Here is a 21,599-nt window from a genome sequence, read left to right on the forward strand (position 1 = left end):
TGATAACCATAGAATACAGAAGAATGCAGTGGTTTGTTCTCTGCTGTTCCAGATAGCAGGCCTAGATCTAATGGCCTTGAGCCTCCACACCATTGGATAGCCTGCTTTATCAGTCCCTGATTGGCTGAAGGATTCAACTCACATTCAAGCAAACGCAAGTAGAAGCCGTAGGCAGATCTTTCCTGCACAACACGAGGACATTGGGGACTGGAGTTGTGCGCATGCTCCTGTCTACACTTTGACCATTCAATGTTCAAATGAACATCTGAATGTGCCTTGTGAAATTCTCTCTTACAAGTGAGCCCCACTGAATTCAGGAAAACTCAGAGTTGCAGTCTCTCTAACATCCAGAACTCTAGAGCGGAATATTAGTATTCAGCTGCAGTGCAAAGTGTGCTTCAATTTCTTTCGAAATGGCTATTTATTTCAGTCCTGTTTTTAAGATGGATGAAGTGTAGCAACTACTCACCTCTCTCTCTCTCTTTGTTGCTGCTGTTATCACTGATTGTCAACCGGAGGACAGGTATCCTCAAGGGAACATATGTTCAACGAGGAACAAATATGTGTTATGTGTTACAAGATTGGTGAATAGTTGACAGTAAAACAAAGAACAATGAGTTATGCCAGAAGGAACAGGGAAAAATGAAAACAAACACTCAAGCATCAAACTGGTAGGGAATACCTGGAGGAAAAGGGATACTTAACCAGCAGAATGTTAACAAGTAACGTTAAAATGATAGCACATCTTTATCATTACTTATATATATATAATCTGGCTGTTTTATGTTGGAGTACAATTGTGGTACCAAGATGATCAAGGGTCTGGAAAGCAAGCCTGATGAGGAATGGTTGAGGGAATCAGGTATGTTTAGTCTGGAAAAGAGGAGATATGATAGCCACCTCTAAATATTTAAAGGGCTGTCATATGGAGGATGGAACAAGCTTGTTTTCTCCTGCACCTCAGGCTAGGACCCGAACCAATGCATTCAAGTTACAAGAAAGGACTAAACACCAGCAAGAATTTTCTGACGGTAAGAGCTGTTTGACAGTGGAACAGACTCCCAACAAGAGGTGGTGGACTCTTCTGCCTTGGAGATTTTAAAGCAGAGGTTGGATGGCCATCTGTCTTGGTTAATCTAGCTGAGATTACTGCATTGCAGAGGGTTGAACTAAATAAATTTCAAGGTCCCTTCCAACTCCACAATTCTATGACCCTCCCATATACTCCAGCTCCCTTCATCCCTGGCTGTGCTGGCTGGACAAATGGGAATCATAGAATCATAGACTCATAGAGTTGGAATAGACCACAAGGGCCATCGAGTCCAACCCCCTGCCAAGCAGGAAACACCACCAGAGCACTCCTGCCATATGGTTGTCAAGCCTCTGCTTAAAGACCTCCAAAGAAGGAGACTCCACCACACTCCTTGGCAGCAAATTCCACTGTCAAACAGCTCTTACTGTCAGGAAGTTCTTCCTAATGTTTAGGTGGAATCTTCTTTCTTGTAGTTTGGATCCATTGCTCCGTGTCCGCTTCTCTGGAGCAGCAGAAAACAACCTTTCTCCCTCCTCTATGTGACATCCTTTTATATATTTGAACATGGCTATCATATCACCTCTTAACCTCCTCCTCTCCAGGCTAAACATGCCCAGCTCCCTTAGCCGTTCCTCATAAGGCATCGTTTCCAGGCCTTTGACCATTTTGGTTGCCCTCCTCTGGACACGTTCCAGTTTGTCAGTGTCCTTCTTGAACTGTGGTGCCCAGAACTGGACACAGTACTCCAGGTGAGGTCTGACCAGAGCAGAATACAGTGGCATTGGAGTCCAATGATGTTTGAAGGCCACAAGTTTCCCATTCCTGCTATATATATAAAAAACAGAAATACATTATTTCGCTGAGCTTTTACAGTACTCCCAACTAAAATAGAACTAACTTAAACAGCTATACTCCAAGCAAGCTTGAGCTGGCAGATTATATTACATTTATAGGATGGGTCTCAAAGCTGCAGGCATCATTAGGGGCATTAAGAAGTGGGAGGGCAAATAACTTTTCTAGAGCAAAACAAATCTCTATATATTGAATATAAAGGAATTAATGAGGTTTTCTGTGCAATAAGGGTATGTCATTAACAGGTTAGTTCAGTGCCTGAAAACCTTCTAACCTACCTGATTATGAACCACCAGACACACAACATCTGGGTTGATATTTATCTTGTTAAATTAAACATCCACCTGGCCTCTTAATTATCAACTGTAATTGACAACTTCATCATCTCAGAGCACTATTCTGTCCATGCCGCACTGGTAGGTGTAATTAGACAATAATTAATGCCTGTTTAAATGCATTATTTCCTGGAAGTTGGGCTTTCTGCACTCGTGTTAGAAAATAAAGCTGGTTTAATCAGACATCAAGTCTTGTCCTGAACAATTAAGATATGAGCCTGATGTGTTACACGTAAAGCCTTAAGGCTGCCACCCTGTATAAACTAATCTGGGAGTGAGTCTAAGTCCCATTCATCTCAATGGGACGTGCTTCTAAAGAGACATGCATAGGACTGCAGTATAAGTTATTGCCTAATCCCTTGGTGTCATAATCCCAGTCTGCTAAGCATCAGGAGGTACTTCCCAGAAGTAAAAGGTCAACCCACCCTGAACGTCCCTGTATGCAGCTGTGCCATGTGGCAAACTGCCCAAATTGGCGACTGAAGCATTTTCCTCTGGAGTGATGTACTTTCAGGCTTCGCATTGGCCCCACCCACCCAGGCAGCTCATTGGACACTGAGAGGGTTTCATGTTTGGGCTTCCTGCCTCTGGTGTGTTATTTGAACTGATGTCTTTGCAGAACTCCCTGCTCTCCTCCAACTTAGCACCAACAACACTCTACCAGAACTCAAAGCAGCTTCTGCTTCTGTCTGAAAGAGGGTTGCCATACGCCATAGCCTGTATTCAGCCCTCGTAAACAGCATCTGGGTGGAAATCGCTAAAATGTCTGGGAAAATCCGGGCGTATGGCAGCCCATGTTGGTAGTGTGGATTTGGGTGGATTTCATTAAAAAAATAGCTCAAAAAAATATGATTCAGTTTTTGTAAAATAAATTGTGTCAGGATTTTCAGTTTTTGAAATATGGCAACCCTATCAGAGATAACCTTCCCTCTGTTCGTCAACAGTTCTGTGCTGCCCTTTGTTTTCATCCCCAGCGTATGCATTTAATTAATAAACATCTCTCTCTCTTTTCTATCCAAAGCAGCTCACAAGGAAACAAAAAACTTATCATAAACACACAAGACATCACATTTTCCCCTAGAGACAATTTCAGGCTACAAAATATTCATGTCTAGGAGACTGCTTCATCTAGAAAGCCCCATCTCTGAGAACAAGTTCATATTTGACAGATCACTGAGTGAGTGCGGGCACTGTCAAGCGGCAACTTGAATAAGTAATACAGATCAAGCACCATGCATCAGCTCAGTGAGAGCAGCTAATGTATTTCAAGCTGCCATACATGTTTGGAAAAAGGATATAGTGCCTCGCCCCTTTGACTGCTCAACTTCAGACCTCAAGCAGTGGTCCCACGTGCAAAAATGCCTTCCTACCTACAGAAAATATACTTAACTAGGAATGTTCTTCTAGACATGCAAGGACTTCTTTGAAGGAACATTAAGTCATGTAAGTGTCGGAACTTGTGTTTGGCCGAGCTGCTCCTCCGGTCGAGTCATCCAACGGTGATTCACGACCTGAGCCTTCAAGCAGCAGAAGTGACGAGAAATATGAGCTACATTGCTAAGAGTTTTATTTCTAACTACGCAGACAGAAAAGAATATACATCCTCTCTCTGTGAAAGCAGAGAGGCGACTGGTACAAAGAAACAGGAAACCAGTAACAACAACATCCGTCTCCCATGAGACTTCCAACAGTCTGGAATCTCTGGAATGTAAACAGAGTCTTGTGACTCCAAGCACTGTACAGTGGCACAAACAGAAACCTAACAGTAAGTGCCCTCGCTCTGCCACCTGGCACACAACGCAAGCCCCATTCTTCCCATACCGATTGACTGAATCCACGGGCATCATTTCTGAAGAGTCTCCAGATTGGTTCTCATCTACAAATCACTGAGTGCTAAATCTTTGAGAGGAAAGATCATATGATGTTCACCAATGGTTACTCAATGTTTTTTTCTCATCCAGCCCTTACTTTTTTCAGCAGCCTAGCAGCCAATCAGCCAACTCTTTTTGCTACCCTTTCCCTCTTTAAATCTTATTTCTCCAGGTGATAACGAGATACTTTAATGATGCAAGCTGAGTAACGGCTTGACGCCCTCCTACACTATGCATGTTTAATTTGAAGTAAGCCTGGGACTTACTCCCAGGCAAATGTGCATAGAATTGACATTTTAGCCCACGAAAACACAATATATAATTCTCTTTGAATTCTTCATAGAATAAAGTCACCTAGCCACCTACACCTTGTGAAATGACTTCTCATTTATAAAAGACACTTCAATTTATGCCAGGATCCCAGTGGTTAAACAAATGAAGGGAAAACCGATAACAGATGTGAGCTTTAAGTTATCTTGTGTGCCTCAGAATAACGCACAGCCTTTGAATTATGAGTACTGCATAGCAGTGTCTAGAGAAGGTAACAAGCCTGCTAGGCAGAAAGAGGAATGAGTTCAAAAGTTCAAAACCTAACAATAATCAACATTATGATGAATAATTTCACTGTAATCAATTGGGTTTTTTCAGGACTGGATACATGTTTCAGGACACATTTTTTAAAAACAGCAGACAATGAACAATGGCTCAGGGAGCAGTGAGAGCCACCTCTAGAACCGGAAACCTCCATAGATAAGGACAGTACACTGAAAGTTCAACAGATATAAGGCTACAAGAGTGAAACACAATGATTTGAGGTATGTAGGATATGTGTGGCAGAGCCCTGAAAGTATTTGTTACCAGACAAACTACAACCATAAGTCTGAAGAGGTAATACATGCATGGAGTCTTCAATGGAAGCAAAAAACACCTGATAGATTATTAGGGCTTGTCCTCACTCGCACTTGTCCCATTCCTAGAAAGCATGATCTGAGCAGTTTTCAGCTTGACCATTCCTATATTATTATTATTATTATTATTTCCCCCCTTGCCACTCTCCTTTCCCATTAAAAACCCACATTCTTGTGTGCTAAATTGAAGCAAGCATCAATTGGAAAAGAATCTGAATTGCTGTTGGCTCCAACTGAGCACTAAAGAGTGGTTTTTCCCAGGAGAAAGCTGCAGGACAAGGGGAACTGTGGTGAAGTCCTTAGCAGGAAACCTTTCTGTCACTTAAGGCTTGAGGGGAGGAGTGGCTGTAGCACATTTGAACATCTTCCCTGTACATAGAAAAATAGCACAATATTTCCAACCCTGCTGAACATGTTTCTGAAAAATGTCGTTTGCTTCAGTTTTATTTGGGAGACAACACAAATGTGCAGTGCCATCCTTTGCTTAGGGATGATGTGCCCCACAAGTATCTCTCGTCTTGTGCTTTGAAAGAGGAATGGCATTCCTGGGTTTGTGTCTGGAGGTGGTTGGAGGATGGATGGAGGCTTACAGATTCAGTCTGAATCCTGACAAGACAGAAGTAGTTTTTGGGGGACACAGGGCGGTGGGTGTGGAGGACTCCCTGGTCCTGAATGGGGTAACTGTGTCCCTAAAAGACCAGGTGCGCAACCTGGGAGTCATTTTGGACTCACAGCTGTCCATAGAGGCGCAGGTCAATTCTGTGTCTAGGGCAGCTGTTTACCAGCACCATCTGGTACGCAGGCTGAGACCCTATTTGCCCATGGACTATTTTGCCAGAGTGGTGCATGCTCTAGTTATCTCCTGCTTGGACTACTGCAATGCGCTCTACATGGGACTTCCTTTGAAGGTGACCCGGAAACTGCAATTAATCCAGAATGCGGCAGCTAGACTAGTGACTGGGAGTGGCCGCAGAGGACATATTACACCAGTCCTGAAAGACCTACATTGGCTCCCAGTACATTTCCGAGCACAATTCAAAATGTTGGTGCTGACCTTTAAAGCCCTAAACGGCCTCGGTCCAGTATACCTGAAGTAGCGTCTCCACCCCCATCATTCTGCCCAGACACTGAGGTCCAGCGCCAAGGGCCTTCTGGTGGTTCCCTCGCTGCAAGAAGCCAAGTTACAGGGAACCAGGCAGAGGGCCTTCTCGGTAGTGGCACCCTGTGGAATGCCCTGCCATCAGATGCAAGGAAATAAACAACTATCTGACCTATAGAAGACATCTGAAGGCAGCCCTGTTTAGGGAAGTTTTTAATGTTTGAAGTTTTATTCTGTTTTTAGTGTTCTGTTGGGAGCCGTGCAGAGTGGCTGGGGAAATAAGATTATTATGATTATTAAATGCTTCACCATAACAGGAAAGGTATTAACTGACCTTAATGCTTCGACCAATTAGTTTGGCTGCCGCTTCACTTCTTTCAGAAAAATCCTTCTTCTGAAATGAGGGCTCCTTGGGCTCTACTTTCCATACAGAAATGTGATATTTCCTGAGTGTGTTTGTGTGTGTTGATTGGCAAAGTTACACAACATTCAACTTACTATAATAATTTTTGCAGGCATTTTTATTATTCACCAAAAGTTTCTATCTCCCTCTTTTTCAAAACCTGAAATTTCCAAAACAGTGCAAGTGTATTAAAATAGAAGTGAACACACAGTCGGTAAATACAGGTGACAATGATAATAACAAGACAACATATGCTTCGGCCCAAATAAATCCATCAAAAGTTAACAATTTTACACTTGGAGTGAAATGTTTAGCGAGTGAGTGAAAATGGTACAATGGCTTCCCTTGTATTCAAACATGTGCTCCAAGGCTTTGACACCTCTCATGTCCTCTCTGCTATGTGCTGCACCACCAAGGATTGGCCATAAATGAAGGCACAAAATCAACCTGTGAAACCTTTTTTTCCCCCTTTGCAGCTTGTATTAGTTAAATACTAATACCTTCCCATCTGACGATGATGTTGGGAAAGATGGAGGGCACAAGGAGAAGGGGATGACAGAGGATGAGATGGTTGGACAGTGTTCTCGAAGCTACCAACATGAGTTTGAGCAAACTACGGGAGGCAGTGGAAGACAGAAGTGCCTGGCATGCTCTGGTCCATGGAGTCACGAAGAGTCAGACATGACTAAACAACAACAAACCTTCCCATCTAGTACAGAATGTGCAGAATTGCAATTTGGTAAAAATATGGTACTACTGAGAAGCCCATTTATAAGCAGAAAAAGCACATAGAGGAGTTCTTCCTGGAACATAGCTCTTCAGTTCAAACCGCATGTGGGGACTGCAATTTACAATACTCGTTCACATAAAAATCTATGCTAAACTGCTTCTTCCTGACATGCTAGGTTTTTATGCGCAGGGCAATGATTGCTAACATGAAGTGGGGAATTCAAACCTACCAAGAGCCTGTCTGGACATGCCGTGTGATGTTTCCTGAGCATTTTAATTAGCTTCAAGTCACACTTTAAATAGAAAAACAAAACCCACATTTCATTAAGGTCACTTGTAAATAGCATAGTGGCGGCAGACCAGTGGCGTAGCGTGGGTTGTCAGCACCCGGGGCAAGACAAGTAATTTGCGCCCCCTAACCCGTGGATTTTAGCACTCAGAGAGCAGCAAGTGCGAGCGCGCCCCCGCCAGATGTTGCGCCCGGTGCGGCCGGCCCCCCCTGCACCCCCCCCACGCTATGCCACTGCGGCAGACCAGACATTTGATTATATGGATCGAACCAGCAAAAGCGGTTCAATCTAACTACTCTTGGGAGAATTGTTTTTTAAGAGCACTTCCATGAAAAACAGAAGATGAGGACTTCAATATGAGAATGAATGCATTGTGTATTTTGATGGCCGCATTCTGAAATTGTGGAATGAGGATGGTCACTATTCTGGTGTCACAGATAACCAACAACTGTATGTGCATCACAGAATAAACATATATAACAAAACTACTAAAAGCTCCATTAAGTAAGGATTAAGGAGTGCATTAATCATAGGAAAATTTAGCGTCCACTGTTTTCTTGTTCAGCTATGGGATTTGGAGATAATGGGTGATATGTGGTTAGACATACACTGAGCTGACTAATTGAGATCAATGAAATTTACTTACTTGGGTGCACTCTTTTAAATGGGTCAACTCTAAGTATAAATAGCATTGATATCAACCAACAATCTTAATACATTTTGGAATGGCAGGTAAAATTCCCTTTTCACTGGGATTTGTAATGGGAGTGTTGGAAGGCCTTAGACAGGTACACACTTACAATCAAACTATAAATTGCATATTTCTTCAATTGCAGGGTAACATCAGGAAATATTTGCTGTGGCACCTAGTACTTTATAGATTGCAGAATGAGCCACAAGGAAGCAAAGCACAGATCATGATTTAGCTTCCATTAGCTTAAAAAAAAGGGACGCAGGTGGCGCTGTGGGTAAAACCTCAGCGCCTAGGACTTGCCGATCGCATGGTCGGCGGTTCGAAACCCTGCGGCGGGGTGCGCTCCTGTCATTCGGTCCCAGCGCCTGCCAACCTAGCAGTTCGAAAGCACCCCCGGGTGCAAGTAGATAAATAGGGACCGCTTACCAGCGGGAAGGTAAACAGCGTTCCGTGTGCTGCGCTGGCTCGCCAGATGCAGCTTGTCACGCTGGCCACGTGACCCGGAAGTGTCTGCGGACAGCGCTGGCTCCCGGCCTATAGAGTGAGATGAGCGCACAACCCTCTGGCAAGACTGGCCCGTATGGGCAGGGGTACCTTTACCTTTACCTAGCTTTAAAAAACCATGACCTGAAGTCATGGTTTGATTCTTGTCTGCAAAATTTGTACTGATCTGGAACCCATAAAGCCACTCTCTACACACTTACACACACACACACACACACACACACACACACACACACACACACAGAGTTCACACATTTGTGCTTACTTGAAAGACACCTTGCCATCGCATGGCGTCTGTTTACATTACTAGTGTTAATTAAAATCAATTGATTCTTGATAATAATAAATATAACTGTGAAAGGTTTAAAAAACGCTGAAAGTATTTATTCTTTGATATATCTGGGTGGATACCACTGTATAATCTGATTATTTTTTTTATAACTGGAACTAAAAAGCAATCACAGTAGAATTGCAAAGAAACCAAAAGCGAGAACCATAAAAAGGCAACATAGAAAACGGTTTGTGGCCTCTGAGCTATAAAATATCTAACAAACTCAATGCAGTGCTGGTGAATTTCCCTCCTCTCTTTTTTTACATGGCCAAACTACCTGTGCTACTCAGTCACATGTAATTGCCAAAATGCAGCCACAAAAGCTGCAATCTATAGCAGAAGACCGGCATGGGTGGGTGAGGATTCTAACCCCTTGCTTCAGACCAACCACTATAAAATATATACAGGCAGAATTAGGGTGGCCACATGGCCGACTGTACAGAGGATTGCCCTCTGTTGAAGGGCTGTCAGTCCAAGCCCTGTTTAAAAATAAAGGAACTTAAGAAGGGAAGGCAGGGGGTGGTGGTCTTGAAGTTGTCTGTCAACAGTTGGCACTTCGACAGCGGACTGAGCAGGCTCTCAGGTCATCTGTCACAATCTTCCTTGCTATGGTGAGATGTATTTCTATTTGAGTTACTCTGTAATAATTTCTAAATTCGCACACATGCTCTTTCTCTGTGCATGCATATATATGAACATCTGTGTCTTCTTCTATGCTCATTTTTGGCAATGCATAAGTGGCTACCCTACACATATTTTACACACACACACCTTTCTGCCCTGCACAATAAAAGAGGACGGTACTTCCACATCAGTTTTCTGCATTAGATTGCAGCCATTTGTAAACACAAAACCAAAAGCCAACAGATCACTGATAAACTACGCATAGCTGAAGATTTGTGTTTTTTGTCCTTAGATATAATCAATAATCCAGCCAAATTCTAGTTTTTGAGGGGCACTGAAATAACCTGGTGCCCTGTGGATATTTTGGACTATAAAGTCCATCATCCCTGGCTATCGACATTAGGCAATGTGAGGTGGGCAGCTCAAGGAGCTAATTTTGGGTGCCACAGAAGGGCAGCACATTGTCTATGTTTCAATTAATTGTTGCTGTTGTTTTTACAGAGACCCATTTTTGGCCTTTGGGGACAAATTCTGAAGATTTGCAGAGAAAGTGCAGAAAACAGAATGCAAACATTTCTGTGCTTGATTGTTACTTTTTATGATACATTGGCTAATAATATTAATAATATTTCAACATGTCTCTCAGCTTGTGAAAATAAGCAGACATGTGGAACCAAAGCCTCTCTGGCACATAAACAATCAAATCAGTAGGATCCTACCAGGATAAAATTGAATCTAATTCTTACATATAATAGTGCAACTGAAGGCCATTCTTTAATATACCAATTAAATTTGTCAATATTAATATTTGTCCATTAACAAGACCAGCTGGTGTTTAGAAGGGGCAGGTTGTGGTATTGCATAGCTCTTTCAATGTGCTGAGGTATATAACTTTGCTATATTGAAGCAGTCTTATTTTACTTCCTGGGTCGCTTAGCAAAGCCCTTCCATATCAGGCTGATTTTGAAGCAATGGTTTATTCCACATTAAAAACTATTTTGGTTATCTGCTCAGGAATTCATGTTACAATCATTGAGAAAACCTTCACACCGTACAAAAAAAATATTGCAACAGCAAATAAATATTTCTGTGGTTTTGTGTGAGTTTTCTTTGGGAACTACCATGATTTTAATTTCCTCCTCATGTCTATGGTTTGTTAGTATATGCAAATCATCAAAGAGATGCCATGTAACTGGATGCTGGAGGTGCTCTTAATCTTTTTAAACTTATTATTAATAATGCCACAATGTTTGCCTGCATAATCGGTGATATAAAGTGAAAGCTCACAAACCGAAAGTCTGGGCTGGTGGAAATTAGCAACAATACAAAGAGTTAAAAGCTGAATTGGAGCAATTTGTGTCTTCTGTGGATTGCTGTTTGCTCTGATTGAGCTTTAAAGAGCAGGGAAAGCTCCAGAGCAAAAAATTGTGGGCGGAATAAGGATTCCACATGCTTCTTACAAGTGGAATGAGAGGCATGACGGCCACTGATATGCAAAGAGCACATTCAAGCTAATCTTTCTCCTGAGTCATAAGGCCAGGATGCCACTTTGCGGTACATTGTAAAAGTACCACAGTTGAACTCGTAGCCATTCTCACATTCTTTGTAACATCCAAAAAGGTCACCAAACACAGCCTGCATTTCCCTTCAGACACTACGAAGAAGCTGCAACCAACTGAATGCACATGACTACGTGGTTGGCTATGTAAAACCCAATGCAGGTTTCAACTGAAGAGCTAATTTGGAAGTGCCATTGTGAAATAGTACAGACCTCAGAGGCAGAGAATATACCTGGCATGGAAAAAGCCACAGGTTCAAAAGATCACAGCTGTCAATCTCCAGCACAAAGGAGCTTAGGTAGGAGGGCTTGGGAAGAACCCCACTGGCCTTCTTGGTAAGTCACTCCTAGAACTTGCTGGAGTAGATGAACTATGATCAGCCTCATGTGTTTGGCAGTGCCACCTCGGCCAAACATAGCAAGGCATTCAGAAACTCGTGGCAGTTACTTGAAAACTGGCCTACTCTTCCACGTGGTTCCATAAAACTCTGAAATTTACACTGTATAGATATGTGTATATTGTTTCAGGCAATCTCATTCCCAAATGACACTAAGACAGTACAACCCCAAAGTGAGGACTGAGCTATTCCCAACAGTCACTTAAGAATTCACCATGTTATAATCCATTAGGATGGATCTGCAAGAAAACATGTTACAGAATCATTACCAAAGAGAAGGTTTTTGTTTTACCAAGAAAGGCACCTGAAATTAATACATATCCCATCTTAATGTAACGTGTGATTGCTTTAAACATTATGAGAGATGAATTCATGCGCTAAACATAAATACCTGTTTTCTTGTGCTGAACACCACTACCTCCTATTGTAATCTGTCAACAAACCTGATGAAAATTTCTATTGCCAGTGTATGCCCAATCTTAATCTAGCCTTATTTACATTGAGGGACACGCAGCAAATTCTGCTAACGAAACCTTACTGATAACCAGTGAGGTCCAATGTGTAAACTGCTGGACTTTCGATATAAATCTCAGCTGAACCATGGGAATATTTCTTTACCTAAGCCTAGGTTTCTGATCTGACCTTGGACAGCAGTCACAAGAACAAAACAAACGATAGGTGGTAACAGGGACAGAGAAACAATCATAAAATAACCAGCCATTAGATAATGGGAGTTTCTTTTGTTTATATTTATAAGATCTTGACTCCCCAGTTCCTTCCCATTCACAAAGGACTACATATTAGTGAAGTCAGGGTAGCCAAAGGAAGACATTCATTGCTGCTTTCTTCAGTGCAATATGCCCTATGAACAAGGGTACATAGAAGCCGAAATGAGCGACAGCCCCTGTCATTTGGTTGCAAGGAATAGTTTGTGATCTATAAAGCATGCCACACATCGAGAGGGGGGAGCAAAGTGATTTTGATAGACATGAAGCCCAATCATTTAGGCTGCAGTCCTAGAACCAGGCAGCTGGCAGTAATCCCCACTAAACTCCACGGGACATCTGGGTCAGGGCTGCCCCAGCCATGAGGCCGACTGAGGCAGCTGCCCATCCCTGCCGCTAGAGAAGAGAGGAGAAGCAGCAGCTTCCAGCAAGATCTTGCAAGAACTCATGGAACTTACATGCAATCTCGCAAGAAGTCCGCTAGTTCTTGCAACATTTGCCAGAAGTTGCCACCCTGCAACCCCAGTAAGTGAGGCTTGGGCAGAGGGGCAATGGAGCGGGTACAGTACCTCGCCGTCTTGCCTAAAGTGGTGAAATGGGATGAGCCACCCCTGGTGTGAGTAGACATGTACAGAATTGTACTGTTACAGCATCCATCTGAGGAACATAAGAATCAGACCATTGGTCCATCTGACTAATCTTCAATGAACAGAAGCAGCTCTCCAAAGCCACTCCCGAATTAAGGAGGGGGGGTTGCGGGCTCACGCCCCCATCCACACTCTCCCGGGGCTGGCGCCAGCCCCGCAGGACTCAGTGATTCCCATTCCCCATTAGTATTCATTTACAGCAGCGCCAGCCAATAGGCTGGCGCTGGGCCCGGGCCCACCTGAGGGCACTTAAGGTCAGGGCAGCCCGGGCTCGCCCCTTTTCTTCCTCTGCAGCAGCCGCGGTTGACATTTTTTGGGGAATCAGGGATTGGTTATAGGCTTGAGGGTATTGGCAGCGAGCTGGGCTCGTGTGGCGGTTAGGCATTGGCCGGGGTATTGTTATGCAAATGAGGTCGGGGGGAGGATCGCCATCACCTCCCCCAATTCTTGAAGGGTAGTTCGCTAAAGGACTCCGGGGGGTGTCGCCTCGTCCGAAACCTACGGAGGCCAGGGCCTAAAGCGCGCTCCCGAGCGGTAACCCCTTGGGGAGCGCCCAGGGATGTGCATCTCGGGGGCTCCCCCTGTTGGTGCTTAACCCTTCCTGGTTAGACCAGATAGTCTGTTAGGGCCAATGCCTAAGGCCAATACCGCTCTTACCTGTAATCAATAAAGTTGTGGCCATTTTTCACCCATTAACCTAAGTTCTGGTGTCCGGTGTCTTTATTTATTCCATCTATGGGATGGGGCGGGTATCGCCACGCAAAGTTTCGGACAGGGGCACTCCTGGCAGTTACTGAACCTAGGATTTTAGGCATGCGGGACAGATGTTCCGCAACTGAGCATCTCTGCCCTTCCCCATACTCTGCCATTAAATACAGTTTCTTTACATCCCTCAACCCATGCCTTCTTTTCCCATGACCTCTGATTTTCCTTCATCTTTGTTCTAGACAGAGGATGGTACATTAAAAAAAAATAGATCAACCATTTAGGGGGAGAAAATTGCAAAAAAGAAGAAAAAAAAACGTTTCTTATTTTATTCTAAATGGATTTTCTGAAATTGTCAGCCTGAATCCTGCCCTTACACATAAGGCAGGCTCCATATTCAACCCTCTTATAACTAAGCACAGCTCAGGAGCTGTCGACAAAGTTTCAGAATGCCTCCTGTCTGTGCTGCCTGCCTGAGACTGCAAAACCAGGAGGGGCTGTCAATCAAGCGGTATTCAGTTTGGTGCTTCACTCGCTACCCAAGCCATGCTTGAAGTGCAAACAAATGGTATCACTCAAGTCCTACCTAAAAACACTGCCGAGCGGTTGTTCTGGAAACAGTAAAAGTGCTGCTTCTTATTTTAGGAAAGGTCTTCTAGGGAACGATGGTGTGACATATCTGTATCCAAGTGGGAAGGGAGATTTAAAAGGGCAGTGTATTTTCAAAACAAACCCAGAATGTGACATACTTTATAGACAGATCCCTGAAAAGCAGACACACACAAAATCCAATGTGAGCAGCATTTATGGTTCTTTAGCTCCCAACTCAAATATTTTCCTTCCCTCCCCCCACACACCTTTTTAATGAAAGGATTTTGGCTTAGTGCCACTGAAGGCTTTATGTACAACATCACCAAGGCTAGTGGGTTGCGTCCGTAGGGTGTTCCATCTCGTTTCATCTGCTTGCCTCTTCTGCGCTGAAGTTCAAACGTACAGTATGGATGATATATGCATGTCCAAGGCTTCAGCTGGATATCAGTGCTTTAAGCTGCGGTCCTATACCCGCTTACCTGGAGGGAAGCCCCATTGAATTCAATGGGACTTACTTGTAAGTAGACGTGTACAAGACTGCGCTGTTAGTGAACTATATATATATATAAAGCTATTCAATAGAAAACATAAAACATTGATACAAATATATAAAAAGTCAAAATCAGTATAAAAAGCTTATATTTATAAAAAATACTTTTCTTAGGCAACAGTCTTCCCCTGAGGGTATATACCACAAGTGTTGGATTCATAAATATTGTTCTGCACTGCAGCTCAGTTATCAAGGTTCATCTCTTCCAGGAAGTACAAATTGCTCCAGTCACCTGACATGCCTGCAGTGGTTGCCTCAGGATACATCCCCTAGCTTAAGATGATGATGAACAACAGCGTCAACAGAGCCTCCGAAAAATCTGGAGAAGATTCCTTCTTCCACATATGGAAGATACAAGAGCAGGATCAATAGGGTAGCGAGTGTGTATCACATGAACGGGCTTTCAAGGTTCCCCTCCAGAAGTTTACTGACTTTTCTGCACCCAGTCCCAGCTGTCTTCATTCTCTTGCCTGTTCTTCTCAGCCTCAATTATCTCTTTGTATTTTCTGCGGAAGAAGCCCATCTGCAAGTGAAAAAGAAATCTTTGTGAAGAGTGCATTTCTGATATACACACATCGCAATTTGCAAAGTCCTTAAGATGAATTTTTTTTGGACTCCAGTAACTTGAAGGGGACTTGAGGGACGATTGGATGGTACAATCCACAGATGTCCATGGGAGCAGATATCTCAGTTGGCTTTGGTCTGAGGGATCCACAGTATCTATTTCCCCATTCAGCCTTCCGCCTCTGTCCCGTAAAGCTGTCTGTGGACAAACAGCGGCTCCCTCAGCCTGAAAATCGAGATGAGTGCAGCACCCTATAGGTGCCTTTCACTGGACCTAACCGTCCAGGGGCGTTTCACCTTTAATTTAATTATTCTTGGTTGGCCCACCATTTCCAGACGGCAACTGCTGCTCATTGCCTTTTTAATTTCACATGCATGTGCAAATAAGATATATATGGTCATCGTGTTTGCATATGTGTGGTGGTGTCCGGGGGGGGGGGGGAATTGGATGGTTGTGGTCGCTAGCGTGAAAAGTGGCGGAGGGGGCTGGCAACAGTAGTAGTATCAGGAAAATAGCTAGTACAGAAGAAGAAGAAGAAGAAGAAGAAGAAGAAGAAGAAGAAGAAGAAGAAGAAGAAGAGGAGGAGGAGGAGTTTGGATTTGATACCCCGCCTTTCACTCCCTTTAAGGAGTCTCAAAGCGGTTAACATTCTCCTTTCCCTTCCTCCCCCACAACAAACACTCTGTGAGGTGAGTGGGGCTGAGAGACTTCAAAGAAGTGTGACTGGCCCAAGGTCACCCAGCAGCTGCATGTGGAGGAGCGGAGACACGAACCCAGTTCACCGGATTACGAGACTACCACTCTTAACCACTACACCACACTAGCTCTAGTACAGCAACAAGAAGAGTTGCTGTTTCTTTCCCTGCGAGCATGTTGTATATTAAGATCTGAAAGCTGAATTCAGGCACTCTGTACTTACAGCTAATCCTCAGAGCAAGGCCAGCAAGTAATTGGTTAGCAATTACCTGCCACACCACAATGCACAATTCCACCAAGTTGCTGCTAAACCCAACTCCCTCAGCCATGAATCGTACTAGACCAGTCACCATCTCCCAACCTAACCTATGTTACAGAGTTGCTATGAGGATGAATTGGGTGAGGTAAGTGCGCTCACCTCTCTTGGTGCGGCAGCCCTGCTGGACGGAAGAGGCTTCACTGGGGCCGTGATGGTGGAATTCAAACAGCAGTGCCCTTCCTGGTAGGATCTTAGCCTGCACCCTGCACTGGCAAATGGGGATGCAGGCTGGGGTGTGGGCGGAGCCAGAGGCGGAGCCAATGGAGCCAACTGTGGGCTTGCTTCGGATCCGCCCCCTGCCCATTTAAGCAGCCAGCACCTGGGACACAGCCTGTTTGTTCCTGCGCTGGGTTTTCCCCCATCCCACCCTCAGTTTACACTGATAGGCAATGACTTTGCTGTGGATACGGTGGTCACCGTTCTTTACAGGGGCGGGTAAGGATTTGCCCACCAGGATAATTGGATCTTACTCAGTGGTTTTGCCTACTTCGTAGCAATTCATCACTCCTGGTTGAGCATTGGGGCAATCCCTTGTTTTGGGTGGAGGGGAGGCTGTAGTCTCTGCCTGCCCCTCCAAATGCTAGGGTATCCCGTTAAAGGGATCCGGGGGGAGTGGCCATGCCCAGGGGGGCCGGGGCCAAAGGCACTCCCCCAGACAGCAGTCCCTGTGGGGGGTCACCCTATTCGATGTAAGTCTTAGGAACCCCCACCTGAATTGACTACGTGCCACTTCCGGCAGGCGGGCCGGAAGTATCTAGATTGCCCCATGCCCAAGCCAAACCTCTTGCATCTGTATTCAAAAAAGTTGTGGCCTGTTTTGACCCCAAACCCAGTCTTATTGGTCTCTTGTTTATATGGGTTGGGGTATGGGAAGTCTGATGCCTTGTCCTGCAGAACATATGTACCACCTTGTGCCCACTTTTCTTCTGAAGAAACAAACAAATGCATAGAAATGAGAGGAGTTTCTCCACACACACACACACACACACACAGCTCAGTCCAAAAATCAACCTGAGTTGAGAGGCACTCCTATTAGCAGAGGCTTCTCTTGTCAGTGGTTCAAACCAAATTTCCCCTGAATTTGCATTTGGAGACGTTTAAAAAACCACTGAGAAATGTTGCTAATCTGACAGATTCTTCCCTTTCAAGTTCTTCATGATGTTTCCACATTCTCACTAACTCCTCACATTTTGCTTTAGGATACATTTGGCAACAATGCTTAAAAGTGAGTATGGGGAAAACGGGGAGAGGTTGCTACACACATTGGGATTTATTCATTTTTTACACTTCCCTTAGAGATTCTTGCAGATCTTTCACCTCAACAGGACCTTCCAAAATGACTCCCATTTTCATTTTAGGGAAAAAGTCAAGAGCACTTCTTATTTTAGAAGAGTGATGTTGAAACCACTTGTATCTAATGATCCCTTGCAGCAGGCTTCCTCAACCTCGGCCCTCCAGATGTTTTTGGTCTACAACTCCCATGATCCCTAGCTAGCAGGACCAGTGGTCAGGGATGATGGGAATTGTAGTCTCAAAACACCTGGAGGGCCGAGGTTGAAGAAGCCTACCCTATAGCTAACAAGTTTTGTACTTCGCACGTGACAGTAATTTGGGGTGAATTGTCCAGGACGAAAGCACACTTGTATGACCATAGACTTGTGAGTGCAAACACCAGAAATTTCTCCTGCCCAATGGGAGCTACATAAGAACACAATTTTTGTGCCTTCTCTTTCTAATGGGATATCATGTCTGCTGCCTTTAAGGGAATTTCAAACCCTTCTGTTCAATGAAGAAGTTGCAGAGTTGCCATCTTTGCTGGCCATTTAATATTAATCAGTAGTTTTACAAGTCCCCACCCCTGACTAAAACAATTTGATTTGCGTGAACATTTTGAGTCTTCTCTTCCTGACTGGGATTTTTATGTCCTTCCCATAAACCAAAATGATTGCAATAAAGGGGTTTGGGTAACCGTTCAGGAGTAATTACTCAAACATAGCAGCATGCCATTGCGATCATTAAGTCAATATTTTGTTCATTGTAATTAAACATTTATGTTATTCCTACTGTTTTAAACCTGCTCTCACCCTCCTGCAGGGTGTGATGTTCTCGCCTGCCTCCATCAGTCAGATGTTATTACCCTCTTCCCCCAACATGGAGCATATTTAAAATGCCTTTGTACATTAGATTTGATCCAGCTACGGTTCTATGAAACATGACTTTGAAACTGAAAATCTTTTATCAAATCAGATACCCAGCAAAAGTCCAGAATTCCCTTGTCTGTGACCTGTTTCAGCTCTTTTTAATATGATGCTGGACATTTGGGAAGAGGTTATTCATATGGTGTTCCCCACACCAGTGTCTGCTTTAAACTATGGAACATGATTGTTAAAATTTTGTCAAAAATGTATAAATTATTACTTGAGTGGCATACAAAGGATGAAGAAGTAAAATCAGTTTTGATTCAGTGGGCCAAAGATTGGTTATAATATAAAATTTGATGAGTGGATAAAATTGTAGAAAGAAGGAATGAAATTCACTGCATGCACCACAATAAAAGAAAATGTAATGAAAATGATGTATAGATGGTATGTAACACCGGTGGAACTTGGTAAGATGTATAAGCTCAGTAACAAATGTTGGAAATGTCAGGAAAAAGAGGGAACATTTTATCGTATGTGGTGGGAATGTAAGAAAGTAAAAGGTTTCTGGGAAACGATTTATAATGAGATGAAGAAAATGTTGAACTATACTTTTATTAAGAAACCAGAAGCATTTCTATTAGGAATATTAGGGAATGAAATTAAAAAGAATGATGTGAAATTATTTAGGTATGCAGTGACAGCAGCAAGAATTTTGATGGCCCAGAAATGGAAACAGGAAGAAATGCTGACAAGGGAAGAATGGAGAATGAAACTGATGGAATATGCAGAAATGGACAAATTAACGGGAAAAATTCGGAACCAACGCGATCAGAGATTCACCGAGGACTGGAATAAATTTACAGAGTATATAAAAAATGTATGCGAGGAGCAATTAACGCTTGTAGGCTTTCAAGAAGCTCCTGTGAAAATGATTGATAGAAATGTTGCTTAAAAGATATGATAAGATTAAGATTGTTAAAGCGCAATATAAATTTAAGAAATGTGAGTAATAGTGATAATATGGGAAATTGTCAGATAGGCTGAGGGAAGTCTAAAAGATGTATATGTTAGAAGTGGATGTTAAACATAGATGGAATGTATATTGGAAATTGAATAAAAATTAATTATAAACAAAAACCAAAAAAACCTATGGAACATGATGTAGTGATGGCTACCAACTTAGATAGCTGGGAGACACAAAGGGGGAGGGGAGAGATGCTGTCGTGCTAATGTCCTGCTTTTGGACTCACCACTGGGAGAAGAGCAGACTGGATTAAATGGAAAACTAGAATGTCAGAGAGAAGGTTTCTGGCTTCCAGTTCTCCCTAAAGTGTGTGTGTAGGGAATGTAAGGGTGCACTCTTCCGCCCTTGGATCAAATCTATGCTTCCAGGTGTCATAAGAAAGCTGCAGAGATAGCGCAGGATAGTGCGCACCCCGGAAATGATCTCTTTCAGCTTCTGCCTTCTGGAAGAAGGTGCAGGGTTATAAAGATGAGGACTAGCCTCCTGAGAAACAGTTTCCATCCAAATGCGATTTTGGTTTTAAACTCAGTCTAAGGTAGTCTCTATGGGAGTATATTGTATTTAATTATGGGGTATCAGAGTTTTTAGGAGACTAACCAGGCTGGGATAGCAGGCTTGTTGGTTTTTGAATGTCTGGTGTAGATTTTTTCAATTTCGTTGTTCTGTATGCGACAATGAGAATAAAGATTATCGTACTGTAGGGAATTCCCACCCACTCTCACAGGGAAATTAATCATGAAGTTCTCTATTTGCCGTCTAAAGTGTCACCCTATACATCAGGGCTGCATAGACATCAGGTGTGCAGGATAAAATAGACTCCAGAGACCCAAGTACAGAAGGCACACGGTTAAAGAATTCAGAGCCCAGGAATTGAATACCAGGACTGAAATGGTCGGCCAATTGGTGCTGAAGAGGGACAGAACTTTCTTTATGTATGCTACAGCAGCAACAAGAATACTCATCGCAAAGTATTGGAAGACACAAGAACTACCCACCCGGGAAGAATGGCAGATGAAGCTGATGGACTACATGGAATTGGCAAAAATGACTGGCAGAATCAGAGACCAGGGAGAAGAGACGGTGGAGGAAGATTGGAAGAAATTTAAAGATTATTTACAGAAATATTATAAAATTAATGAATGTTAGAATGATGTTGGATGGAGGTTAAAGCGTTATTAGTAATAATGTGGTGAAGGAGTATGGAAAATTCGAAGGTTAAAAAGATGAAGAATTAAAGGTATAATACACTAAGATAAAGACAAGGATAAGACAGAGGGAAGGGATTTGCTGATTAAATATTCGAATTGGAATACAGAGAGGGGAGGTGTGGGGAAGTCTGGGAAACAAGCGAATGTAAGTAATACTATGAAAATGGAATTGTTTTTACTTGTTTTTCTTTTTCTTTTTGTATTTTTCTTTTTTCTATGTGAAAATCTTAATAAAATATTATTTAAAAAAAAAATGAATACCAGGACTGAAATGAGCTCACAGTCTGTAGCTATTATGCCCCCACATGACTTTCTTCATTTCAGCAGTATGGTTTTTTTTGGGTGGGGGCAGTTGTTTGCCATGTTGTTGCTACTGTTGTAAAGAAAGCGTGAGTCAGAAAACTTTGCTGACCTACTTCAAGGACAGCTCAATTGGTTGGAGTGTGGTGCTGGTAATACCAAGGTCGCAGGTTCTATCCCCACATGGGAAAGCTGCATATTCCTGCACTGGAGAGGGTGGACTAGATGATCCTCAGGGTCCCTTCTAACACTACGGTTCTAAGTCACTCAGAGATCTCTACAAGTAGATTCTGATTAAGGTTGGCTCTACCATTAGGCAAAGTGAGGCATCACACTTAGCTACAGACTTCTGAATAAGGAACAGTGTGGACACCATCTTGAAGTTTGCCTCAAGGTGCAAAATGTCTTAGGCAGGCCCTGATCCTGATGCACCTCCTGCCAAGTCATGTTAGATAAGCCTACTCAGGAGTAAGCACCACTGAGTACAATGGGACTTAGT

The 21,599-nt window shown here is 43.3% G+C and overlaps 1 protein-coding gene and 1 long non-coding RNA gene across 2 annotated transcripts in view; both read right to left on the minus strand.

The window, feature by feature from the left end:
- Positions 1-8,338: 8,338 nt before the first annotated feature.
- On the minus strand, positions 8,339-9,035 carry LOC310661315. Its single transcript, XR_014503890.1, has 3 exons — positions 8,943-9,035; positions 8,815-8,906; positions 8,339-8,446 (listed from the first exon to the last, which is right to left on the minus strand). It is a non-coding gene; the product is annotated as an uncharacterized lncRNA (long non-coding RNA).
- Positions 9,036-14,048: 5,013 nt separating this feature from the next.
- ITGA9 (integrin subunit alpha 9) overlaps positions 14,049-21,599 on the minus strand; it is a 250,059-nt gene continuing 242,508 nt past the window's right edge. The window contains exon 28 of the mRNA XM_083407018.1: positions 14,049-15,370. Coding sequence (XP_083263144.1) covers positions 15,272-15,370 — 99 coding nt within the window. The 3' untranslated portion in view covers positions 14,049-15,271. The remainder of the gene's footprint in view (positions 15,371-21,599) is intronic.

This window comes from Podarcis tiliguerta (assembly GCF_965153285.1).
Source record: "Podarcis tiliguerta genome assembly, chromosome: 12".
Lineage (NCBI taxonomy): Eukaryota > Metazoa > Chordata > Lepidosauria > Squamata > Lacertidae > Podarcis > Podarcis tiliguerta.